The sequence below is a fragment of the Danio rerio genome, chromosome 24, assembly GCF_052040795.2.
Source record: "Danio rerio strain M-AB ecotype USA chromosome 24, GRCz13ab, whole genome shotgun sequence".
NCBI classification, from domain to species: Eukaryota; Metazoa; Chordata; class Actinopteri; order Cypriniformes; family Danionidae; genus Danio; species Danio rerio.
The window spans coordinates 24,886,125-24,913,819 of record NC_141044.1 but is presented as its reverse complement, the minus strand read 5'-3'; the positions used below and the strand labels follow the sequence as shown (position 1 = coordinate 24,913,819).

Here is a 27,695-nt window from a genome sequence, read left to right as displayed (position 1 = left end):
CCCGAAAAATTCAGAAAAGTCCCATTGACTGAACGGACCAAACTGTGACCTCATAACTTTGTGCCAGATTGTCATAAGTCATACAGACATAAGGCTGGGCTCATTTAACTTAGACTGCCCGTCTGCCAATCATTGATGAACTTTTTACTTACTAGCCACGCCCTAGCAACCACTTACAGCAGCCTAACACCTTTCTCATAGGCTTCTATTGTAAAAACCTGGCATTGACTTTACATTGGACATCCTAAAAGCATACAATTCATACTAGCAATAGACTAATCCATACTAGAAACATACTAACGACATAATCCATACTAGAAACATCCTAAAAAATACTAACATACTAATTATACTAGAAGCATAGTAACAATATACCAATCCATACTAAAAACATACTAACAAACTTACTAATCATACCAGCAACATGCATACCAACTCATGTTAACAACATGCCAGTTTATACTAGAAACATAGTAGCGACATGCTAATTCATTCTAGAACCATGCTAACAACATGATAATTTATACTAGAAACATGCTAATTCATACTAGAACCATGATAATTTATGTTAGCAACTGCCTAGCAACCACTCAGAACACCCTAGCAACACCTTAGCATGGACTCAGCAAGTCCAATCTATTCTAGAAACATGCTAACCTATATGTAGTAGTTATCTATCTTTGCCAACGGTTTCAAACTTCTTAAAAACTACTTGAATTATTTAATTTTGAAAGCTACTTCAAACTTTCAGACTAGGCTTTCTCAAGACATCATAAAGTTTGCCTGCGAACTTTACTTTTCTAGTTTAGGATTAGTTTCTTACCATAAGTATTTAGTCAAAATACTGAAAGGCAAAATGTCGCGAATGTTAACGTGGCAATGAGAATAACATGTATGAAAAGAGTCTTTTAAAAGGTCTTAAAGGGTATTGAATTTCACTCATTGATGCCGGTATATACCCTGATTAATGAACCATTCTTTATATAAGTATTCTATAAATCATAATTTTTTCTGTTACCTTTTTTCCACCTTTTGTGAAATGGAAAGATGAAGGGTTCTTTGTGGAACCATCAACCCCAATAAAGAGTGTTGTCCTTTGAAAAGTTCTTTGGGCAATCAAGAAAGCTTCTCACCGCAAAATCACCCATTTGCACTCATTATTTTTAAAGACTATAACACCTTTCAGTTTCTAATTGGTTAAACTGACATGTTATTTACTCTGTATTACAACACTCCTCGCTCTCCCTATTCGAAAACACTAAAGCTATTTTAAACTCATTTCAGCTGCAGGAATGAGCTTAAACCTTTTCGTTTCACCACCAGGTTGCCTGCGTCTAAACGTTGGTCCAGATAGCCTCATGAATGTGCTTGTCAAAAATGGAGTGCTGACACCGCTGAGAGGGGCCGTGGGAAAGCAGACCCTCAAATTACGCTTTGTGCGACTCCGCAGGGGAATCCCACCAGGATATCCTAGTTCCGCGACCCCTTCCTCCTGATGAAAAGATGTTTAGAATGATGTGGGGGGAAGCCAATTAAATACCACACATAGGTTGTTGTAGGGTGACAGAAAGGTCGCGATAGTGATCATGACTTCTTTCGGCTCATATAGTGTGGTTTGACATGAAGGCTACTTTTCTCCTTTTGTGTTTAGCAGGAATTTGTGACGAAGCCCATCCAGACGTTAAGCCCATCCGGCAGTGAGTCTGCCGTCAAGAGCCCGGTGGGCAAGAGAGTGGATTGCGGGGCATGGAGTAAGTGGGCACTGAGAGCTTCCCCCCTCCTGCCTCTCTCGGCTGCCATTGCACTGACTCTCCATTTCCTTGCATGTAAGTTAAGACTCTCTGCTGTAGAGGAATGCTGAGATTATGATCTGCTACGTTCCAGTATAGCTAGTCAAGCCTCTCATCCTTTTGGCTGTCCAGAGAGGCTCTTCAAAGAGAGCGTGAAATGTTCTTGTTTTGTTTCGCTTGATGAGCTACACATACACAGTGGGCTTATGAGGATATTTTCTTTTTATTAAAGTAATATAGAGGGACCCCGAAGGGATATTTGTATACAAAATTTGTAAACATGTTATATGATATGAGCTGTTAAATCAAGTTACAACAAAATAAACTTTAGAAACCTTCAGAATCTACCATGAGCATTTTCAGGGGCGAACTTAACCAATAAGCGAAGTAAGCAGCCGCTTAGGGCCCCAGGGAAATAGGGGCCCTCAACCAATGCCAAGAAGCCTTTGTTAATCATATAGCTCTTTTATAAATTTTCAATCATATGTTGTAAAATTAGTCTATAATCGTTAGGTTTTAAAGTTGTTATTTTTAAAACCTGGGGCCCCCATATGAATAGTGGACCGTTCCTTCCATACTGCACATTCGCGAGGTGTGAGCGCTTCAATCAAATACACTGCCAATATGCCAGTGATCAGAGAGCTGAGGTATAGTGTACAAGTCAGAGTTAGAATTTTTGAGAATATTTAGGAAAATAAGACAATGAAATGCAGCTACCTCAACGATCCTGCTTTCTGGCCGAAACACATGTCAGATGATGATAGCCGCTTGTTGAGAGAGGGATTGTTCAAATAAAATAACATTTCCCAGTGAAAATTAACAGCCGCCGATTCACAAACAGCAATTATTCAATTGAACTTTTTTACTATGTCATATGAAAAATGGGGATAAGATTAGTTTGATTGATTGTAAATTTAAGTTGTTTAAATGTGTTTTTCATTACAAAAAATGTAGAATTAACTGTAGTTCATTTGTGAACTTATTGTATTTACTTTTACATTAAGAAGATAAAGTTTCCTTTAAATATAAAAATATATAAAATAAACTTTAAATACGTTTTAACAAGCAGTTTATTTAAAAAAAAAAATCTACAGAGAAAAAAGCATCTATAGAGAAAGAGAATATTTTGACTTTCAGTGCAAGGGCCCTATACCTAAAACTGGTCAGGGCCCCCAAATCACTAATTCTGCTGCTGGTCATTTTGGAGTTACTGATGATAACTGATTGATCCTGAAACGATTCATGTTAGATGTATGGTGGATTTAATGTTTGTGATACTTGTTAATTAATGTTTAGTTGTGCTGCTAAAGATTTTTTGTGGCAACTGACAACATTTCTTGGCCTTTTCTGATAAATGATTAAAAAAACAGCATTCATTTGAAATGAATGTTTTCACTTGGCTTTTTTCAGCACTGTAAAAATAGATTGCTACAAGATGTTTTACAACAAAATACTTCAGATTTCAGACTTCAAAATTTCACATTTAATTCAGAGCGTTGACTTTTAAATGAATTCTTTATGATTTTTTGCTGTTAAATATTTAGTTGATTTAAATTCACTTGTGACCTTGGGCAGGGCGATTTGGCCTAAAAATCTAAATGTTGATTAATTTAACTCGATTGCGGTTAATGAATAATATTTTTTTTTCCCTCATAGTTAACAAACTAGTTATATTACAAGTGAGAGATTTTTGAATAAAGGGTGGCACAGCTTCCAATTAATGTCAATGTAGTGCAAATGTGTAACCTGTAGTTAAATTTTTTGAGAGGTGCAAGCGTATGCGACCGCATAAAGGTTGCACTCGTGTGTTTGATGTAGAAGTATAAAGTTGCCTTTACAGAGCAGGGTCACATGACTCCACATGCAGTAGGGAAAGTATTTTTAAAAAGTTGACCTTGATTATAAGTTCTGAATATCGATTTTGATTACTTTACAATTACTTTTTCCAAATGAAAATTAGTGAGTGAATTATATTTTCTAGTCATCTCAGTTTACATCAGCCAAACTGACTAAAATATTAAGTTAAACTTTGTATTTCATAAAACATTTAGTCCAACATAATTATGTTGTTAAAACAGTCATAATTATATCATAACATTTGTTTTCATTCACTTTGTCATGTAATCCTACGACTGTAAAAATTCAAGATCAGTTAGTCCTGACAGAATGTGTTTGTATTTCATTAACTTATTAAACTTAGTTAATCATGTTCTAACTTAATTGTATAAGTTGTGGAAGCTGTTTTAAGTGAGTTTAACATAATATTAGTTAAGTGTTAATTTGATTCAGTTTAAAAATTCAGGACAACCAGGAATCTTAATTACAGTGTATGTATTAACTTTGGTACTTACTAGGTTATAATACTGTAGATAGTTACATTATAAATTGGTACTTACTTAAATAAGTTCTATGTAAACTAGGGCTGGGCCGATAAATGGTATTATAGCAAAACGTGATAAAATGTATGTCAATAACAATGATAAGCTCTGTACTGGTTTACTCTATGTTGATCTAAGAGCCAATCACACAGAAGAAATGTGCAACAACGGGAATCTAAAAGTGTTTTGTTATTAGAGATGTACCACATTTTCGACCACAGAAACTTACCAGCCTAAAATATGTTATGGCGTTTAATGGAACCTCTAAAATTTTGGCTTCAGTCATTTTTTGGGCACTCTTTTAATCTGGCAGCGTTAACAACTTATATCAAAATATATATTGTTAACTAGGGATGTCCAGATCTGATCAAAGGATTGGAAATTGTGCCCGATCACACAGTTTCAGACTCAATTGGAATCGGAAGTTACCTCTCGATCAAGACTCAAATATATATATGTATATTATATATACTCTCCTCATTGTTACACACATCTACTTTATAGTTATGCAGTGACACAGAGTTAGACCTCTTTCTTGACTTCACACAGAAACAGCAACGCGTCATGACATCACTGGGTGTTGCAGAGATGCTATTGGTTAAATACCATCAAAGTAGAACATGGAAGCAGCTTGAAGCAGACAGCGCGAGCATGTCTGCAGTCTGGAGGTATTATAAAGTTGGTGACGTTGCCATAGCAAAAAGTGAGATATGTAAACTTGGGATTGCCTGCCCGGTATTTTAGGTTTAGGTGCTATTAGTTTTTATATTAGAATTTTTATATTTACTGTTGTTCTAAAATCCAAAAGTAAAAAGTTTATGTTATGTATTACTTGATTGTTCAAGCTACCTTACAGAAGTGCTCTGTTTGTCAACAAAGTTGTTGAATGTCAAAATAAGTTGAATTAAATAAAAAATAAGTAACATCCTGGATCTGTTTCTTCGCTCTTCTTTATTCTTTCTTTATGTATTATAGAAGTATCGAATCGGGTTTTGGTATTTTGATACTCAAAATCAAATGACTCGGACTCGAGGGCAAAAAAACCTGAACGAGACATCCCTATCGTTAACGTTCAATATGGAAAATAATTATCAAGATTGCATTTTTGCCATATTGCCCAGCCCTAATGTAAACACACTGTAATTGCATATACTTTAAACAAATTTTTAAATTGTTCAGTATGATCTCCTAATTTTCTCTTCCTCTTTCCCGCAGCATCTCCATCGCCCTCAGTGTTCTACCTTGGGGGAAGCATAGAGTTCTCCAACTTCAGCTTCTCTCCAGAGCTGGCAGACCCATCGTCGGCACAGTTCCGCCTCCAGTCTCAGGCGCTAAGCCATTACGTAAGCATAAACATACATAACAGTTTCTCTGTGCGACAAGAGCCGGTTTCTCCGTGATCTCTGCGGAATGCGGCCGCTCTCCAGAGACCACTCAAGGAACGATGCTCGCCCCTGGCACTTTCAAACGCAAAGTCCGCCAGAGCCGCAGGTCCAGTTGTGCGCTCGTCCCTCATTGTCATCCTTTTAAATGTAAAGCAGGCTCTGCCGAGTCTTCGGCCGCTCCGTGGCCCTCTTAAATGTAAAGCCAGCTGTAACTGGAGCCCGGCTTGGTGTGAGGCGGTGCGGTGAGACCGGCTCCCAGAGGACTGCAGCTTTTCAGGGCCGAGGACAAGAACGGTGTTTGTGAGAGGGACAGGGCCCAGGCAGGCTGAGTGAGAGGAAGAGCAGTCCTTCAATAAAAACATTGTCTGCGGGCTTCCTCACACACAATCAGATGCTCTGTACCTCTTTGCTGAGAGGCTGCAGCCAGCGGTGAAAAGAAAGGTAGACCAGGGGACAGAGCAGGCCAGGAGAGAGAGCGAAAGTAAGGATTTAGGGCACCGAAAGAGAACTCAGGAAAGTCTGGGCCAAAACGGCCAGTATCATGGGAATGGTTGGCATTTGTGTCCACAGATAAATCGAGGAAATCAGCCAAGTGTGGCTTTCCGTTCTGCGCGATGCTCCAATTAGCCTAAAAGTAACCCATGTTTTGGTTGTAATCTTGTTTAATAGCAAGCGAATTTGAACTGTGAGAAGTGACTGGCCTACAAGTGTGTGTCCTTGCTCATAGAAGTTACCGTAAACTCGCTGCCCGCCCCATTCCATCTGTGACATTGAGCTCCGGACAATGGCGCAGTTGTTGCCCAAAGCTCTTGTTGCTCAAAGCCAATCGCACAAGAACAGCGCTTTTGTGCCAAGGCTGCAGGTCTCGCCTGGGCCACTGATGTCTCACCTTCTTCAGTGATGTCACGCCTCCTGTGACTCTGATGTCACTGTGATGAAACTGTATAGGCTAGATGGAAACTTCACAACCTTCGTAGATGTTATCGGTGGTTTGTTTACAATTTGCAAAAATAGATCTGAATGGAAGTAGATGCTGTTGTTGTAATTTGTTATTTCATGGTGTTTCTGTCATCTCTTCCTTTCGGTTGATGTGCCCTGGATCTAAGTTCTCAGAGTTGTATGATTCTTCACCATGGAGCACGTATTACCAGCACTCAGGAATTATTGCGTTTAGGTGAGTCACAAACCCACACATTGCCAATATTCATTTTTTAAGCCTTTGAGTGTTAAATAAATGGGTTTGCATTTAGCTGGGCGTCCGTCGGGTCTTAAAAAGTCTTAAAATGTCTTAAATTTCAAAAACTAAATTATTTTAGGCCTTAAAAAGTCTTAAATTCGCTGAAATATTGTGTTGTAAGTCCTAAATATTTAAAACAGGTCTTAATGTCCTTGTGTCTCAATCTGGCCAACACCCAATCACCTATAATCCATTTCAAAACTTCTTTTTTATTGCAACGAGATACAATTCAAAGTATCTACAGCTGTTAGTCATTTTTACAGCAAATTCTCCAAAATAAATTCTTGAATCAGGAAAAGAAATGGCTGGTTTCCTGCTAACTTTAGCTGTAACTTGCTTCAACACACCAGCCAGAACTTGATTAGCTGATTCAAGTGTATTTGATTAGGGTTGGAGCTAAACTCTCCAGGACACCGACCCTCCAGGACCATGTTTGGACACCCCTGCTTTACATGATCTTCCATTAATACTAAAACTATTTACAGAAGTAACCGGGCCATTAGAAAAAAAAAATCCTTAATGTTTAGCACTGTGTATGTCTAACATTTCTTTCATAGTGGTCTTAAAAGTCTTCAATTTGATTTGAATAAACCTGCAGAAACCCTGATTTAGAGACTGTTGGGAAAATATACAATATTCACAGAATTTTAACATTTAAAGTTGATTTGCGTTTCTTGTCTCATAACTTAATCAGTTATAGGACATTTTAACTGTATTGTAGTAGGCTTAATACTACTCAACAATGCACATCACTAAAACAACAGTTATGATATCTCGCTATGTACTAAAAATCACAACAGTCTCTAATAACGTACAAATACAAAATAAATTTTTAAGGGGTGATCCAGAGTGTACTTTTAAGGCTTAGTTGTGTTTATGGGGTGCAAAGCAATGTGTGCTGATGCTTCACATAATTTTTTCATATATCTTACTCAGATTATAAATAGCTACTAGCTAACATAAAAATGACAATTATATTTCCTAGTTTTTCCGAAAGCCTGCTCTCAAGAGGCTCTGATTGGTTAGCTAACATAATGTGCTGTGATTAGCAGATCGTCACCAGGAAGGAATATGAATTTGTAGCTAAACTATTAGCAGTGTCAAACAGCATTTCTTGTTGTTTACATCTTTGTTTATTTACTCGCTACAACATACCATTAACGCTAGAAACTATGCATGTGATAAATTAATTTTAACAAATAAAAACACTTACAGGTTGTGGCTCACAATCCACAGCTTTGTCTATTACATACCTGTCAACCCTCCCGTTTTTCCCGTATTTTCAGTCTTTCTCTGAAGGGTGGCAATAAACATTAAAGAGCCGAGCCTCCCTATACTGAATCTGTTCTGTGCTTTCATTTTATTTAGGCCTAAAAACATCTATAATCTATAAATATGGCGGGATTCCCTTATCTTTTCATAACAGGTGCCGTTGCCCCTCCCATGCAGTCCTCAAAACATACAGTCATACAGCGGTGCGTAACTGTCAGCTGATGCGCTGATGCGATAAATAGATGCTGATTCCCAAACAGATTCTGTACACGCGATTTAAAGTGGAGCCAAAGTCTAGGCATATCCCTTATTTCCCTTATTATGCCTTATGTTCACATCCCAGTGTTGACAGGTATGGTCTATTATGGATGGAGCTGCTCCTTCTTTGAGGAGTTTTTAGCCGAATCCAGCACTGAACTGGGAGAGATTCTGGAAGCTGTCCTTTGTCAAATATTAGCTATATATTTTAATAATTATGAAATTAAATTGTAAGCACTTCTCTCTGTCTTTTGTAAGCCCAAATACAGAAACAGAATGAGCTCTATGGAAATAGCAGCGTTTGGACGGCATGTTAGCTTTCTCTGCTATAACATTACAGTGCCTCTGGGACTGTATTTTTATTTTTACGTTTTTTTTCCAATAAAAAGTCACCCGCTTCAAATGTTATCACCTTTCGCTGCGAGGGGTGAATGCGTGTAACCTGAATGACTTATAATCTCATTTATCCAGATGTATTTTTTTGTATTCCCAAAACTCTGTAAAAGCCAATGTCTCTATTTGCATTGAACTTTGAGGGTCTTACATTCAGATATGTTGTTTATGTTCACACAGCTACATTACACACCAACTAAAGTTTAAAATATGATATCATAGTGTGTGGACCACCCCTTTAACCAATTAGAAATTATATGAAATGAAAAAGTTGTTACTACTTACCATATATTTGTTTATATCAGCTATGTGTTCCTACAAAATCTTGCCTCAAAACAAATGTAGAGCTAGTTCACTAAACAGTCATTATTAACTTCATGTTCCTTAATGATATCTTCTTAGTGTGCAGCATGTAAGGCAATGGCCTAAGTACTGAGCCTTGAGGTACACCATATTGGTTTTGTGGTCAATATGATAACTATTTCTTTGATCCATGTTAATGCAATCCAATTAACACCAGCATAATTTTCTAGCTATCCAAGAGAATGTTGTGGTCAGTATCATGCAAAAGGAGCATCAGTAGCACTAATAGAAACCATAATCAGATGATAAGATCAAGTCCTTAATAGCCGTTTCAGTGCCATGCAAAACCCTGACTGGAATTCCTTAGAGATACAATTTCTTTCCATTACAAATATAGCTGTGATGTCACTTTTTCTAGTGTGTTTATAGAACTGGTAGATTTAAAATTGCTCCATAGTTTACTAAATACAAACTCTGATATTCCAGTCCTGCTCTGTTTTGGTCATTTAAGGTCATCTGCTGTATTCAGTGCACTCAGTGCACTGGCTTTCTCTGTAGTCTGTCTGCTCTGGCACAGCAGTGCCAATAGCCTTTTTTTCTCATTTATTATCATTTAAGCTTAAAAGAAATGTATAGAACACTGAGTGTTTTAACCTTGAATTAAGTAGTTTTTTGGATTAATTATTTTGGCATTGTTCCACCTAATGATCTGGGATATGAACAAAAATGTTATTTTTATTTTAAAGTTTTTTTTTTTCCAATAAAAAGTCACCCGCTTCTAATGTTATCTCTCGAAATAGTTATCAGCTGATAGATATGGGCCAGTAGGGCCTTCTGCGCCCACTGGTAGGCTCAGAAGACTGTTATCATCCATTCACATGGTTAATCAGCTATACTAATAGTTAAGACTCCAGATCTGCTTTTACATTACTATGACATCTGTGTTTAGGGTACTAGTAGACTACTAAATGGACATTATGCCTGCTATGAGCCAGTAGGAGCCTTCTGCGTCTACTAGTAGGCTCAGAAGGCTGTTATCATCCATCCATGTGGTTAATCAGCTATAGAGCACATACAGCTGTGGCCGGAAGTTAACGAGAATTATTTCTATTATTTAATAAATTTCCCATTAATTGTATTGTATTGCTAAGGTGTTGCTAGGGGGTAGCTAGAGTGTTCTAGGCAGTTGCAATGGTGTTGTTAGAGGGTTGCTAGGGAGTTCTGAGTGGTTGCTACGGAGTTGCTAGGCAGTAGCTAGGATGCTCTTGGTCATTGCTAGGGCTTTACTAGGCAGTTGCTGGGGTGTTTTAGGTGATTGCTAAGGTGTTGCTAGGTGGTTGCTAGAGTAATTTGTGATTGCTAGGCGGTTGCTAACATAAATTGACATGGTTCTAGTATGAGTTCTCATTTTGCTAGCATGTTTCTAGTATAAACTGGCATGTTTGTAACATGATTTTAGTATGAATTAGCATGTTGCTAGTATGATTAGTGTGTTTGTTAGTATGTTTCTAGTATGGATTAGTATGTTGTTACTATGTTTCTAGTATAATTAGTATGTTTGTTAGTATGTTTTTAGTATGGTTAATATATTGTTACTATGTTTCTAGTATAATTAGTTTGTTTCTAGTATGAACTGGTATGTCCAATGTAAAGTCATTGGCAGTTTTTTTTTTTTACAGTGAAAGCCTATGGGACAGTTGCTAGGGTGCTGTAATTGGTTGCTAGGATGTGGCTAGTAAGTTGAAAGGTCATCAGTGATTGGCAGATTGGTAGTCTGAGATAAATGAGACCAACCTTAAGTCTGTATGACAGTCTGGCGCAAAGTTATGAGGTCACAAAGTTTGGTCCGATGTTAAATCAATGAAACTTTTTCGAATTTTCCTGGACAGTTTTCGGAAAACCGTAAGTCGGTTGGAAAGAGTTTCAGTTGGAAAAGATATAACAACCCGAGTCAGACCTGTTTTGTCAGGTTTGGAGTTAGTTTAGTTTTTGTAGCTTGAATGGTCTAGGAGAAGATGTATATAGAAATTAGTCTCAGAAGAAGACGGAAGAAGAAGAATAAGTTTATGCAGTGTAACAGTATATTAGCTTTCTCAAGCCACCATAAAAAAAAAAACATTCAATTCAATTCAGCTTCATTTGTATAGCGCTTTTACAATGTAGATTGTGTCAAAGCAGCTTCACATAAATGGTCATAGTAATTGGAACAGAGTAGTTTAGTTTTTGTGTTTAAGTTCAGTTCAGTTTAGCTCAGTTCACTGTGGTTTAAAATCATTACTGAGAGTCCAAACACTTAAGAGCAAATTCATTGATGCGTAGCTCTACCGATCCAAAACCATGCAAGGTAGTGGCGACAGCGGAGAGGGAAAAAAACTTTACCGAGGCGAGTGAAAAAAAAAACCTTGAGAGAAACCAGACTCAATTGGGCAAGACCATTTAGGGACCAACATGTAGGGATATTACTTGCTTTCATATTTTGAATTATTCTAAATTCATTTAAATAAACTTTATTTTCTACGCTTTTACACCTATTAAGTACACAGTACACCTAATAAGCTTTAAGTGCACAGCCCTTTAGAAGTTTGCGATGAAGACCTCAAACTAAAACAGTATTAGGTGTTGTCATCCTGTTAAAAGTCATGTGTCCTGATGACAGTGAAGGAGTGGAAGGTCTTTGTGTGTTCTACTGGAGTAAATTCTCTGCTCCTCCCGCTATTGCTGAGGAACTCCGGAAAGTGAACCCAGCCCGGTTGCAACGGCGTCTACCTGGAACCAACAAGGTCCTATTTAGCAAGAATGAGGAGCGTTACTACATGGAGAGAGACGAGGACACACTGCGTCTGCTGGGTTAAGAGCTTTTCAACTCTCTGTTTTTGTCATTTTCGAAGTAAAAACACCTTAATGTGTGTGCGTCTGTGTGCAGGTTTGAATCCAGATGACAGTGGTGATGCTGAGGATGAAGATGATGAGGATTCTGACGACAAGGCGGACAAAATAAAGAACCCAAACTCTTTGCAGAGTGGCAAGTGGCAGTTGGGGCTTCAGGGTACAACCATAATACACTGTAAAGCCTGTTGAGTTTACTCACTTGATTTATGAACACTGACTCATTTGAGTTGCCAAACGTTGTTTAAAGTTTAAAGTTCTTCTGTATCTTCCATGATACATCGTCCCATGAGCGAAGAAAAACTAAAATAGGCCACACGTAGGTAAGGCAATTCAAATGCAACCATGTCCCATTAATCCTCTGAGTAAACTCTGCATGCAAGTCCCTCAACCAGGCAGGTTTCACAGTGTACTATCACTACAATTCTGTCATCAAATGTCTCATTATTTTGATTGCATTCTTGCTTTTTTCAGTCGTTCTGGTAATATATAACTCCCCTCTGCCTAACAGCCATGTCTTTTGACCTGTACGCTAAGTATGGAAACAATCGCACGCTCAGTCTTGTCAGTCCGAAAAAGCCGTATTACCAGTGGAGGCTTCGGGTGCCATCCGGGCACGTTGTGCGACTTGACATCCTCACGCTTCAAGGGGCGACACCAGGAAGCTGTTCTGCCAACAAGCTGTCTGCTTATGATTTCCTATTACCACTTCAGAACAAGATCATCGCAAGGTAAATGATGACAGAGCACTAAGCTGAAAAAAACAACAAACAAAATGCCCATTGAGCTATATGCCTATAGCTAATGCATAGAATAGCACAACAAGATGGACTACATTAGCAAAATGCCAAAACATGCTAACAAAATGTTAACAGTGTATTAAATGTCTCTATTTTAGTAAAAGAATACAGTTGTGCTATCAATATGCTAAAAAATGTTAACAATCAGATTCATGTTAACTTCGTTAAATATAGTAGCAATGTGTTCATGCTAGCAATATATTCAAACATTTTAATAACATGTCAACATACTTCAAATGCTAGCTGTATGCTAATTTGCGCTTACATAGTTATGTTAAAATGTTAGAAATAGTCTACCAATATAAAGGTTCATGTTGGTCGTGTTTTAAAACATCATAGAAACATCCCAACAACATTCACATGTACACTATGCTAACAACATGTTAAACATGCTGGAACATGTTAACAACATATTAACTTTGTTACCAATGTGCTTCCTGTGGTAAAATGTTAAACATGTTAGTAACTTCATAGAAGCATGTTAGCAACGTAATAGATCATACTAGCAATGTTTTTCTTTCTTTCTTCTTTCTTATTTTTTCTTCTTTCTTTTTTCTTTTTTCTTTCTTTCTTTTTCTCCTTTCTTTCTTTTTTTCTTTCTTTCTTTCTTTCTTTCTTTCTTTCTTTCTTTTTTCTCCTTTCTTTCTTTCTTTCTTTCTTTCTTTCTTCTTTTCTTTCTTTCTTTCTTTCCTTCTTTCTTTCTTTCTTACTTTCTTATTTTCTTTCTTTCTTTCTTTCCTTCTTTTCTTTTTCTTTCTTTCTTTTTTCTTCCTTTCTTTCTTTCTTTCTTTCTTTCTTTCTTTCTTCTTTTCTTCTTTTCTTTCTTTCTTTCTTTCTTTCCTACTTTCTTATTTTCTTTGTTTCTTTCTTCTTTTTTATTTTTTCCTCTTTATTTCTTTCTTTCTTTCCTTCTTTTCTTTTTCTTTCTTTCTTTTTTCTTTCTTTCTTTCTTTCTTTCTTTCTTTCTTTCTTTCTTTCTTTCTTTCTTTCTTTCTTTCTTTCTTTCTTTCTTTCTTTCTTTCTTTCTTTCTTTCTTTCTTTCTTTCTTTCTGTCTTCTTTTCTTCTTTTCTTTCTTTCTTTCTTTCTTTCCTACTATCTTATTTTCTTTCTTTCTTTCTTTCTTCTTTTTTATTTTTTCCTCTTTATTTCTTTCTTTCTTTCTTTACTTCTTTTTTCTGCTTTTTATTCTTCTTTCTTTCTTTCTTTCTTTCTTTCTTTCTTTCTTTCTTTCTTTCTTTCTTTCTTTCTTTCTTTCTTTCTTTCTTTCTTTTGTTCTTTACTTCTTTTTTCTTCTTTTTTTTCTTTCTTCTTTCCTTCTTTCTTTCTTTCTTTCTTTCTTTCTTTCTTTCTTTCTTTCTTTCTTTCTTTCTTTCTTTTATTCTTTTTATTCTTTCTGTGTCATTGTTGTATCAAAGTGGCCTAAATATTGTCTCTCTTCTTCCCAGATGGTGTGGTCTGCCATTATCAGGAACGTCGCCTGTAATGAAGCTCACATCTTCTGGGAATGTCATGCTTGTAACATTTTCTTTCAGTCGTCAGAGGCAAGGAGCCATCTTCAAAGCTTATTTCCAGGCTATACCCAAAACCGGTGTGTGATTTTGTTTCAGCATTTGATCATTTTAGTAAGTTTTCCACTCAGATGTCAGAATGTTCTTTGGCCTTGTCACCATTGCTTTTTCTACAGAGTGTGGCGGTTTCCTCACGGCATGGAATGGCACCGTGACGTCCCCTTATTACCCCGCCTACTACCCTCCGAATGTGGACTGTAACTGGAAAATCAGGGTGAGCTAAGGCTAAAGGCTTTCCCATGCATCCCATGAGTCTCTTCCCCAGTGTTAGCATGGATGCCCTATGATCCCCATTCAGAGGCCTGGGATGCTCCCTCTTTGAGACGAGGAGCGCAGGGTGGCTGCTGCTTTGTGTGAGAGTGCGTCTGTTGAGAGTCTGGTTTCTCTTTTAGGCTCCGTTGCCAGGATACCTTCTCTCCATCACCATTGTGATGCTCGACATTCAGGATTCACCCGCCTCGAGCACCTGTGAAAAAGACTGGCTGGAAATAGGTGGCGTCAAGTGAGTGTTATGTCTTTCATGTGCTGATTATTGAAAAAACATTTTAAGACTTATTTGTTTGAACTGGAAATCTATAAATATAGAACTCTGTTTACAATGTGTGCTATTGAGAATCATCCTTTTTCTTTGCTGAACACACATGTCTGTTGTCTGAATATGAGTCAAAGACGAGACGTTCCTTGTCTGTATCAAATTTAATTCAGGCTTCCACCTGGTCATGTAATTTCTGAAATATCATGGAATAATTTTATAAGGTCTATTTCAAATATTAAAAGTCAAGGAATTTTGTCATGGACTATCAGGGATACTTGTTTGTTGTTTTATCACACTGTTTCATCCTTGTTGTTATGTTTAGGCTGTTAAATAAAAGAAAAGCTAAATGTAAAGTTTGTAAAACTACTACTGTCAAGCTATCAAATATGGGAGATCAAGCACTTCTAATGTAAAACAGTAGGTACCATTAAGTACTTGGAACTTGAGGTAAATAATCTATAGTTCCCATAGTGGCTTATAAAGGCATGCAAAATGACATTCAAGCTAAAACCATGTTATAATATGTTAACATTATTTTAACATATTGTTTGAAAATTATATTATGAATATATAAACAACATATAAACAACAGCAGCCTTTTTTATTTGTTAGATGTCAGAAAATTCTGCTTTTTAGTCAGTGAAACTCATGGAGTTTGATATCTGGCTTAAAGTGAGAAAAAAAGTGTGTTAAAGTGATTTATATAAATAGAAAACTCATTAAATACAAGTTCAGTGTCAAAATATAGATGGAATAATGTTTTGCTGTTAATGAGTTATGTTGGAATGAGGGAAAACCCACTACATTTGGAACACATGATGGAACATGGGTTTTATATTTCTTTGCCAAAAAATCCTCAAATAAATACAGTAAAGACTTACACTGTGACTACAGAATAATGAGTTATTCATGAGTTATTGTTCCATTGCTATCTTTCTTGGATTCCATCAGCCGCCATTCTTCTACGTATTTTTCAGTAAACACGTTCTTTATTATGAAATAATTGAAACACTGAATGTATTTTTTACACTCTGCAAGCAAAAATATGTTTATTTATTAAACATCAGTGTTTGAGTAAAGCCACTACTGGACATCACTTTTTTACTACTATTTCTTCACAGACTCTGTAACCCGATTGGGGACAGCAGCAGAAAGAGGATCTATTCTTCACCTGTCCTGCTACACTTTCACTCAGACGAGTCTTTGACTCATAAAGGGTTTTACCTGATTTACAGAGCCTTTTCTCCTGAAAGTGGTGAGTATTTTATATTTGGACACACTTTATCTTTGTGTACAGTTCACACTATTACCAAACCATGAACTAAGACTTTTAGCTCAATGAACTAGTAATTAGATTCTTATTAAAAGCTAATATGGTAGTTGGGTTTAGGTATTGGGTAGGTTTAGGGAGGTGTAAAAAGGTCATACTTTATAAGTGTTAATAAACAGTTAATATCTTAATAATAGGCAGGTAATATGCCAATATTAAATGTTGTTGCTTTAAGTATTACCTTATATATGTTTTCTATTTTTGTGGTGGGTGTTTTGCTTTAGTTACTGCTTTATTTTATGGTGTTTCAGAAATATTAAATTCGTTATTACTTGATATGGTCCTGCTTGGTGATCACACTATATTTTTTAAGACCACACACCTGAAGATACAAAAATAAAAAGAAATAGTTTTTTATGACCCAAAACTATGCTGCATGCTGTTCTAATATGGGATTTGCACACGCGTGATGGCATTTTTAGCTACTGGGAACTCATGAAATTGTAAAGAATGCCTAAAGAAGGCACAGATATTAACAAAGATTTGCTGATTTAAGAAGATTTGCTTCTAATGTATATATAAAGCAGTTACAGTTACATTTAATCATTTAGCAGACACTTTTGTCCAAAGCAGCTTACAATTGAGGATGTATTCAGCGATTCAACAAAAAGAGGCAATGCATGAAGTGCTGCTAGAGAAAAGAATGTTTGTACAGGTGGTTTGTCAAGCTCACTCACCTTTACAGATCCACAATGTGTTGTTGTTTTTTTTTTGGGGGGGGGGGGGTTTGGGGGCGGGGGGGGTTGGGGGGGTGTTGTAAGGATGTGTCTGGTGCAAAAGTGCAAAACTGGTGCAAGTGTCGGTAAAAGTGTCAGAGAGGTGAAACAGTGTGTTTTCTACAGACGGTTTGTCAAGCCCACTTACCAGTGTAAGGCACACTCAGAAAGATATTTCTTTTAAGTAAAAATTGAGTTATTGACATATTCTTATTTAATGACAACTTATTTACATTATGTGATGCTTTTTATAAGTTGTTTACATTTTAAGACTTTTTATTTAAAAACAAAAAAGGTTTAATCTACAAAGTCAAACTGTAGCTTGGCTCTATAAGGTTCTTTCAGTGAGCCATTCAGCATTTTGAATGCATACACAAGGAACAATCAGGATCAGTTTTCTCTGTCATTTTGCCGAATTGCTCCCCTGACAGCAGGAATGACCAGAAAGAAACACAAAATCAGAGTTAAATGCTTAATTTAATTAATGGTATATATAATTCAATAAATATAAATCAGTAGCTCATAAAGCATGAAATTCAATAAATACTACCATAGTAATTACATAAAGTTAAAGCTGCAGTAGGTGATGGTCTTCAGAAACAATTGTTGTTGTGCTGGTTGAAAGTCTCTTCAATTTCCAATAGCGGTGATTAAAGTAAGTGATCTAAATGTGTTTTATGTATTTTTATATTCTGGGTAAGGCATAAAACAAAAAAATGTTCATCCAATTAAATAGAGTCGGGTCGACATCTCTCAAAATTTTAATCAGTAGCCCAAACTCTCTGTCAGCAAATGCAGATTTGAACAACTGCGCAGCCGTTTGTACGCAGCTCCGCCATTTGTGCATTGCGCGTTCATGAGAGAGAGATAGAGATAGCAAGATCGGTAAAAACATGCTGAATCAAAACTTTTTAAAAACCTAAATCATGGAGTTACCTTGGCAAGCTGGAGAAAGGAAGACACCATGGCTGAAGGATTTCTTTTAGACAGGTAATGTTCTGTTTATACAGGCGAAGCAGTGGTGCAGTAGGTAGTGGTGTCCCCTCACAGCAAGAAGGTCGCTGGGTCGTTAGTTCGAGCCTCGGCTCAGTTGGCGTTTCTGTGTGGAGTTTGCATGTTCTCCCTGCGTTCGCATGGGTTTCCTCCGGGTGCTCGGGTTTCCCCCACAGTCCAAAGACATGCTGGTACAGGTGAATTGGCTAGGCTAAATTGTCCGCAGGGTAATAAGTGTGTGTGTGTGTGTGTGTGTGTGTGTGAATGTGTGTGTGGATGTTTCCCAGAGATGGGTTGTGGCTGGAAGGGCATCCGCTGCATAAAAAACTAGCTGGATAAAATGGTGGTTCATTCCGCTGTGGCGACCCCGGATTAATAAAGGGACTAAACCGACAATAAAATGAATGAATGAATGTTCTGTTTTAAAACTATTTTAGCTTCACTCAAAGCTGATGTTGTTGTTACATATGGGTTATATCTGCACAGAAGTGTTGTTCTGCCACTAAAATCTTCCGGTGAAAGATTGATGTGACTATTTTCAGTTTCATAAGATCATTTTACAGCATCGATAATGTAGATTTTATTTAATTTAACAACAAAACACATGTAAATAGTGCTATTCCACCTAGCCTGCTTTACTGAGGTAAGGATGGTTTTATATTCACATCACATTGGTTCATTTTTGAACAATGACGACATGTGATGCTTTCCTTATATTGTTTACTATGCTACTCTGAATATTCACTCTGAAATAGCATGTCAGTTTGGCTTAGTAATCAGTATAATTCCTGCACGCCACCGGACAAGCACTAGTAGCTTTTAACACATGAAAGAGGGTTCTGCTGTCATCGTTAAGTTGCGCATGCTCGTGTTTCAGGAGGCGTGGCTCTGGACGGCAGGGGAGGGACTGTGATTCAGATATTTATGCTAAGCTGTTAGCATTGTGGAAGATCCCCTACTGCACCTTTAACATCTGTATTGGACAAAATATTTAGCATAGCCTTCTATGCTTAATTTCAACAAGAAAAAATATTCATCCTAAAACATTAAATAAATGTTACAGAAAGCAAAAAAATATATATATACTTTCTCAAGCATCAACATATTGTTGCAACAAATGTATATATTTTATTGAATTTCTTGAAAAGTAACGGTTCAATTAATGATTGCCAGATAGAACTTTATAATTACAAGCAGAAAATGACTTTTTTGAATTAGAAGTTTCAATCTGCATTTGCCCTGTTTTTTTTACTCCAATTTGCAGTCATCTGTCATGGTAATGTATGAAAAGAACTGTTAAACACACATTTGCAAGAACTTTGAAGCTCAATATCTCAAAATCATTTAGAACGCAGACAGAACATTATAATTCAAAGGCGATGAAATGTGGTCATTCAGCATTAATTTTCAAAACCTTAAGGGGTAGGTCACCCAATAATAAAAATGAACTTACTTTTTGTGTACCCACCCTCAAGTGATTCCAAACTTTTATGATCTACTTTTTTCTGTTGATCACAAAAGAAGATGGTTTGAAGAGTGCTGGAAACTGGTAACTATTGACATCCATAGTAGGTAAAACAAATACAATGGAAGTCAGTGGCTGCTGGTGTACAACATTTTCTTTTCAACAGAAGAAACGCAAGCAGGTTTGTGACAAGTGAAGGGTGAGTAAATGATGACAGACTTAAATTTTTGGGTGAACTATCCCTTTAATATGTTATATGGTCATCAATTTACCATTTATAAAATCATGGGGGGTTCAAATTTTGTATCATGCTTGTGGAATGTACAGTTACATGTTATAATCTTATAGTCAGTCTTATGTTGCACAGGTATATTTTTGGCCATAGCCAAATTATCATTGATATATGATGTTATAGATTCTTTTTAATGCCAAAAATCAATATCAAGAAAAGGTCTGTTCCATGCAGGCATTTTGTAGATGCCCTACTGTAAATATACAGAGCTCTATTTCTGTTTAAATATGCATTGCTAGGAACTTAATTTGATAGTTTTCAATATTTCGATTATTTAACCCTATTATTTAACTTATTTCCAAATAGTCGTGTCTTGGCCAAATAAAATTCTGTCTAAACAAACCACACATTAAGAAAAAGATTATTTATTCAGCTTTCAGGTGATTCATCAACTTCAATTTCTAAAAATAGACATTTATGACTAAATTTATGATCCAAAGTCACATTTCCTATTTAAATTCTAAAGGGATCAGACATTATTAAAGGGAGAAAACAGAAAATACACATCCCAGTAAGTGACGATCATGCTTATTTTCTAATATTAGCTTGTCCGAGGCAATTTCGATGTGGCGACGGCAAGTGTATCCCTCTGAGGAAAGTGTGTGATGGAGATAAAGACTGTTCTGATGGACGAGATGAGGCCAAATGCAGTAAGCTTTATTACCTTTACATTTTCTTCTGCCATTCGTTGTTGTCGTCTTAATTGTTGGTTCTGCTGTACTCTTAGACACGTGTAAACCAGGAGATGTTTACTGTAACGGTCAGTGCAGACCACACAATCAGTGCAACATCGCATGTGGAGACAGCAGTGAAGAGACTAACTGTGGTAAGAGTGTCCTTTATTATTACACATGAAGATTTAAAGGTTGTTTTTTCTCTGCATTCATTGATTCTCAGAGATGTGTATTTTCATTGCTACAGACGTATGGAAAGCGTTCGTGGTAAGACCTGCCTGTTTTGGTTGTGTTTTGGTGTGTGCAATTGTGCATTTGTGTGTATTATGAGTTTGAATCTTGTTGTTTTCACTTTTTAGGAGGTAAATGCTACCATATGTGCCCAAACAAAATCTGCCTCCAGAAAGCCTCGGTGTGTGATGGAATTGTGGACTGCAAAGACCGCAGCGATGAACTCAACTGCACACGAGCATGTGAGTTTTTGATCTGATTTGTCATTTTTGGAAAAAAAATTCAAAGAAATGTAATAATGGTATGGTTTTAATATATTATAAATTTAAATAATATGCTAAGATGAGGTTGTTAAATGTATTGTGGTGTTTATTTAGAGAAATGGATGAGGCTGTGGTGTAACAGAAAAGTTACACTGAATTAAAAAATCAAGCAGAATATCAAGCAGAAACAGCGTACTTCTCTAGTAACATTAATCACAATTATTCACATTATCTGTTATTAATAAATTATTTATTTATTCATTTACTTACTTATTTTTTAAATAATTTATTTATTTTACTTTACTTGTTTTATTGGAATTTATTTGAATGATGTATGATTTACTTAAGTTTGGTTACCACACAATTAAAAGATAAGATAAAAAATTAAGAGCATTAAACTATTTTCTGCAGTACCACATGCTTTATTTTAAACTAACGAGACTATAAAATGCTTAAATTAATAATTTTATAAATATTTATATATAATAATATCATTTTATTTTAATTTAAGTAATTTTAATAATTATTTTAAAAAAGTTTAAATTCATTTTTGTATTTTTTACTATATTTTTACTTTATAAATTGGTGATGTAGTTCATTAAAGCTGGTGAGTATTTATTTAATTTAATTAATTTATTTTATTATTATTTATTTATTTAATTTTATTTTTTTAATTATTTATTTATTTATTATTTTAATTTATTTATTTTGTTTTATTTAATTTTTTATTATTATTTAAATTTACTTTATTTTCAATTATTAATTTTTTTTTAAATATTTCATTTTATTTATTTATTATTTTTAGTTATTTTTAGTTTTATTATTTTTCATTTTATTTTATTTGAATTAATTATTTTTAACTGAATTTAATTGCTTTTATTTAATTGTTATTTATTTAATTTTTTATATTTAATTAAAAAAAATTTTATTATATTTATTTTATTGTATTTATTCTTCATTTTACTTTATTCAATTTTATTGTTTTTATTTTATTTTTTATTTATTTTATGTATTTATTTTTATTTTTATCTATTTTTTTTTTTAAATTTCCACGCCAGTATAAATGCCAATTTTTCTGGTATATGTTATATTCGACAGAACCTGTGAGGTGACAGTGCTAACCACTGAGCCACCTTGTGCCAATTATTTTATTTTATTTATTTATTTATGATATACATTTTTTTCTTAGAGATGCAAGCTGTTTTTAATTTAGGTGGCCTTAACTACTGTAAATTAATAATTTAATAAAAATGTATATGTTTAAAATATATATCGATTAAAAAAATATAAAACAAGTGACAACACACCTGATGGTATTACAAAAATTTCTTATAATATTCTGTTGTCTGATCATTTGCAGTTTCAAAAGGATGCTCTCCCTCCTCCTTCAAATGTGCCAGTGGAAAGTGCTTAAATAAGATGAATCCAGAGTGTGACGGCATCAAAGATTGCAAAGACGGTTCCGATGAGTTACGCTGTGGTGAGCATGCTTGAAAAAATGCATATTAAATGCAATTACAGCAAGACTGTGTGCATAATAAAAGTTTTTATCCTCCAAATGCAGGTTGTGGCACGAGGCCCAGGAAGCGGGCGAAGATTGTGGGTGGCACAGATGCGCAGGCAGGCTCATGGCCGTGGCAGGTCAGCCTTCAGATGGAGCGGTATGGTCATGTGTGTGGAGCGTCTCTGGTGGCCAGTCGCTGGCTCGTGTCTGCTGCTCACTGCTTTCAGGACTCTGATGCAATCAAGTGAGGATTCATTCTGACACACATGCACAACTCTTCAGATATTTGGCATCACTTTGCCCTTTTTAAAAAAAGAAAATAGAAAAAAAATAGAAGTTAATTTTTTTTTTATTGTGAGGCATATCTGAGTGAAAACACTTCTCAAACAATAAATGATGTTGAAAGAGAGAGTTTGTTCTTCCAAAATGGATTGGATCTGGATCAGAGGGGTGCCAAGTTGGAGCACTCACTCTGAACCCTCTTGCTCTGCGTTGGTTGGAGAAATTTCAAATTGAACCAAAACAAATTATAACAATTGGCTTAAGATTGGCAATAGAAATTCAGGATATTGTAACCTGCAGAACCTGGAAATAAAAAGAGATAGATAGATAGATAGATAGATAGATAGATAGATAGATAGATAGATAGATAGATAGATAGATAGATAGATAGATAGATAGATAGATAGATAGATAGATAGATAGATAGATAGATAGATAGATAGATAGATAGATAGATAGATAGATAGATAAATAAATAAATGGATTGGATCTTTGTTTTGTTAAAATGAATTTAAAAATGATACATCAAAAATTTTAAACATTCTATTAAAAATGACAGTTTTGTGATCATTTTATTCAGTAAGGAGAATTAAGTTGATCAAAAGTGACAGAAAAGTGATTGTCTTTGCAAACAAATGCAAAAATGTTTTCTTATTGTTATTAATAATAAATGTTTCTTTCGCATCAAATCCGCATACAGTATTATAATGATTTCTGAAGGATCATTTGACATTAAAGACGCAATGTAATGATAGAAAAATTCAGCTTTATTGTCACATGAATAAATGACTTAAAAAAATATAAAACACTTAAATTTTATTAACATAATCAATAATGTAATTTTATTTTAATATAAGTAATATAACCTTATAAATTGGTGATGTAGATCATAAAATTTTATTATTTATTTTATTTTATTATTTAGTTTTTTATATTGTTTTAGAATATTATTTTATTATTTATTTTAATTTAGTTTTATCTTTATTATTTATTTATTTATTTGTGTATTTATTTATTTATTATTTTTCATTAGATTTTTATTAGATTTTTTGTTTTTATTATATTTTTTATTTTATTTTATTTTATTCTTTATTATTTTATTGCCACAGCAAAATGAACTACCAATTTCTCTGGTATATGTTATATTCAGCAGAACTTCTTGCTGTGAGGAGACAGTGCTAACCACTACGCCACATTACCGGCCATTATTTAATTCATTTATTTTTTTTTTGTTAGAGTTGCAAGCTGTTTTTAAATTAGTTGGCCTTATCTACTATTTAATTATCCATTATATAATTTGGTGCAATTTATTATATTATCCAATTACATTAGGATACAATATACTTATTATGTACATGCACAATAATACATTGTATTTAAATGTCATCCTAACCTTACTCCTAAACCTATCCAAACCTTGAGCAGTTGCACTTTATTTTACAGTATGTTTATTTAACATGTACTTAAGTAAGAAAGTACTATATTATATAAGGGAACCACATGCCCTAAAATAAGATTTAGGCATAGTACCTAGTTATTATTACCCAGTTTATTTGTTAAGTATATAGTATGTATATGCAAAACAGAACTCTAAATTAAAATACTAATTAAATACTAATAAAATACCTCAAACACATTCACAATAAAAGGGATATGTTACAAATTAACTTATAGTTACTCAATAAACCCATAATCTTGTGAGAAATTAATGCTAGCCGCATTATACAAATTCTGACCGTATCTGTTGTTGCACTAACTATGTATGAAGTGTTTGCTGATGTTTTGTCAGGTACTCTGATGCGCGCTCGTGGAGGGCCTACATGGGAATGCGAGTGATGAACTCAGTCAGTAACGCAGCAGCGACCAGACAAATCCGCCGCATCGTCCTGCATTCGCAATACGATCAGTTCACCTCAGACTATGACATTGCCCTGTTGGAACTGAGCGCTCCAGTGTTTTTCAATGAGCTGGTCCAGCCGGTCTGTGTACCGGCCCCATCCCACGTCTTCACCTCCGGAACCAGCTGCTTCGTCACTGGATGGGGAGTCCTGACTGAAGAAGGTACGACACTGTGGAGCAAATACATTCAGAAAAAAAGGATGTTTCTTGTTCAGTTGAAGCAAGACAACATTACGAAAACTGGGACACATGATTTAAAATAATGACTCAAGAGGAAACAATCTGAAGGCCAGCAAAATGGGAAAGTCACATATTAGATATTCAACCTGTGATGCTAGATGAATTTGAATAATATTGTTTTTAAAATTCTGGTTTACCACACAGTACTCAGCATACTTTTTTACCTCATGGTTTATTTTTTATTATATGAAATAACATATAATTTGCCATCATTTTTACCATGTTTATTATATACAGATTGATAGATACCAGGGCTGAACTATATATCATTTGAGCATCAATATTGCAATGTGTGTATCCACAATAATCACATCAGGGTTAGATTTTTTATTAAAGATTAGAAGATACAGATATTATTTTAACATTGTTATACACAATTATCTACATAATAATTACTATGACTAATGTTATTTTTTGTTTGATTGTTCATGTTCTATATTTGAATACTGTTAGACACCCCAGAAAACATAAAGCATAAAGTTTATTTAGCTTTTATTTTTGCTCTCTCTGATTTATATATGATTGTAATTTATTATATTTTATGCAGATGCACTACATAGAAAAAAGTCTTAATCTACCCTGTCGATCTAAATTAATGAAATATTTCTTGCTACTTAAATTTGTGAAATTACATTCATATTACAATATATATCGCAGCAAAACAAAATATCGCATTGTCAGATTTCTCCAATATTCATGCAGCCCTATACTCTGTTTAATAGGTTTAGTTCACTCAAAAATGAAAATTACGCTATTATTTACTTACCTTTATGTTGTTTCAATCCCCTGAGAAGTTTGTTAGGATGTTAAGATCTAAACACAAATGATCATATTTTAGCTCTAATCTGAGAGCACTCTCATCTTCCATAGACAGCAATGATCCCGACTTATGGTCTCATCTTATTCAAAGAAAAGTTCCTCAAAACAGACAATATGCCTTCATTGGTTCAATCGGAATATTATCAAGCCACGAGAATTATTTTGTGCGCACATAAAACTAAAATAACAACTTTATTCAACAGTTTCTTCTGCTCAGTGTGAGTATAGGGTGCACATTCACTGAAGCTATAACAATCACCTTACTTGCCATACTTTTTAACTAGTTGTTCACCTTACTTTTTCTAGTCGATTAATTATAGTACATTAAGACATTTTGTGTTTTGACACTTTTTTTGTTTTCTTTAATGTCATGTTTACATATTTACATACATGCAAATGTATAAGAACAAATAAACTAATTTAGCATACAATACAAGATTCTGAATTTATGAATTGAAAAAGCTTGTATCATTTTGTTGACATCATGGGGGGGATTTTAGACATTTCTTTAACCATAAATAGGAAAATACGTTTTACAGTCAAAAATATTTTATTATTACAAAGTAAAAAACATATTAATTATTAATATTAATTTTATATTAAAAGACCCCTTTTTTAAACCACCATGATATAGATGGGAAAAACTGGAAAGTTACAGTACAAGAGTAGTATATTACAAAGTTTCTTTTCTTGTTTTTCTGCCGCAAAATTTCACTTTCTGTTTCATTCTGCTATAGGTCTGCACAATACATTGTTTCATCATCGATATCGCAATGTAAACATCCACAATAGTCACATCACAGGATTCAATGTTGAGTCTGGATTATAGTTTATTATTTGCACGGGTTTTTTGAGGCCTGTAAGTGTATGAGGATTTTAAAAGCAATCGGCCTTAAGAAATTGTACTATTTGTCACTTTAATAACTAATAATTGAATTTAACTATTTGTGAATCGAAGACTATGCAATATTATATTACATTAATATTTATTTACATTAATTACTTGATACCTGAATACTGTTAGACTTCTCGGAAAACAAGAAAACTTGTTCTTGTATATACTCCCTGACAAAAGTCTTGTCGACGATCCCAGTTGTAAGAGAAATAAATAATAACTTAACTTCTAGTGAATCATTTGGAAAAGTGACAGAAGGTAAATTTTTCTGAGGAATCATCTGTTGAACTGCATCCCAATCATCTCAAATACTGCAGAAGACCTACTGGAACCCGCATGAACCCAAGATTCTCATAGAAATCAGTCAAGTTTGGTGAGGTAAAAATCATGGTTTGGGGTTACATTCAGTATGGGGGCGCGCAAGAGATCTGCTGAGTGGATGGCAACTTCAACAGCCTGAGGTATCAAGACTTTTGTGCTGTCCATTACATTACAAACCACAGAAGAGGGATCAGCCTCCACATCAAAGTTCCTGAAAGCAAAGAAGATCAAGGTTCTCCAGGGTTGGCAAGATATGTCACAAGATATGAACATTATTAAGCATGTCTTGGTTAAGTTGAAGGAGGAGCCATTGAAGATGAATCCAAAGAATCTTGATGAACTCTGGGAGTCCTGCAAGACACGTTCTTTGCCATTTCAGATGAATTTTATTAATAAGTAATTTGAGTCATTGCAGAGATGTGTGGATGCAGTCGTCCAGGCTTATGGGAGTCATACACAATATTCTTTTTCCACTGCAACATGACTTTATATTCTGTACTGTACATTATTTCTGTTTAGTGACAAGACTTAAGTTTAAGTCCAACCTCACCTTCCCATTTAATTGATTAAAATTAAGGCATGCTCATATTTTATTTTGGTAAAATAAGCGTTATCTAGAGGCCTTAGCCTTTCATATAAGACACTTCTGATACCAAATTATCAACTAGAAGTCAAGTTATTATGTGTTGTTCCTAAAACTTGGACAGGTGACAAGACTTTTGTCAGGTAGTGTATACTTGGAGAAATCTGAATACTCTAATTTACTCATTAAACTGTTGAAACCCTCTTGATTCCAGGAGAACTAGCCACATTGCTGCAGGAAGCCACGGTTAACATCATCAATCACAACACTTGCAATAAAATGTACGATGATGCGGTCACTCCCAGAATGCTTTGCGCCGGAAACATTCAGGGAGGAGTGGACGCTTGTCAGGTCAGTGTGTGCTTTTCCTTTCCACCTCTTA

General features: G+C 35.0%; 2 protein-coding genes across 9 annotated transcripts in view; one reads left to right on the top strand and one right to left on the bottom strand.

Moving 5' to 3' along the window:
• ropn1l (rhophilin associated tail protein 1-like) overlaps window positions 1–8,669 on the bottom strand; it is a 193,175-nt gene extending 184,506 nt beyond the window's left edge. The window contains exon 1 of the mRNA XM_087308927.1: window positions 8,441–8,669. The gene's annotated coding sequence lies outside the window, so the exon portion shown is untranslated. The remainder of the gene's footprint in view (window positions 1–8,440) is intronic.
• LOC100331291 (suppressor of tumorigenicity 14 protein homolog) overlaps window positions 1–27,695 on the top strand; it is a 31,245-nt gene that overhangs the window by 2,521 nt on the left and 1,029 nt on the right. Inside the window, exons 2-19 of one of the 8 annotated variants that reach the window (XR_015524926.1) lie at window positions 1,655–1,826; window positions 5,384–5,511; window positions 6,660–6,727; window positions 11,673–11,863; window positions 11,940–12,062; window positions 12,414–12,633; window positions 14,149–14,291; window positions 14,388–14,485; window positions 14,664–14,773; window positions 15,928–16,061; window positions 20,148–20,252; window positions 20,330–20,428; window positions 20,524–20,543; window positions 20,636–20,749; window positions 22,131–22,250; window positions 22,335–22,518; window positions 24,346–24,617; window positions 27,528–27,664. Coding sequence is in view for 5 of the 8 variants with exons in the window: in XM_087309508.1 (XP_087165634.1) it covers window positions 1,652–1,826; window positions 5,384–5,511; window positions 6,660–6,727; window positions 11,673–11,863; window positions 11,940–12,062; window positions 12,414–12,633; window positions 14,149–14,291; window positions 14,388–14,485; window positions 14,664–14,773; window positions 15,928–16,061; window positions 20,148–20,252; window positions 20,330–20,428; window positions 20,636–20,749; window positions 22,131–22,250; window positions 22,335–22,518; window positions 24,346–24,617; window positions 27,528–27,664 (2,421 nt within the window). In the remaining 3 variants the exon portion in view is untranslated. Of the gene's footprint in view, window positions 1–1,651; window positions 1,827–5,383; window positions 5,512–6,659; window positions 6,728–11,672; window positions 11,864–11,939; window positions 12,063–12,413; window positions 12,634–14,148; window positions 14,292–14,387; window positions 14,486–14,663; window positions 14,774–15,927; window positions 16,062–20,147; window positions 20,253–20,329; window positions 20,429–20,523; window positions 20,544–20,635; window positions 20,750–22,130; window positions 22,251–22,334; window positions 22,519–24,345; window positions 24,618–27,527; window positions 27,665–27,695 lie in introns of all 8 variants that reach the window. The other 7 variants (XR_015524927.1, XR_015524925.1, XM_087309511.1 and 4 more) reach the window with 7 other exon arrangements.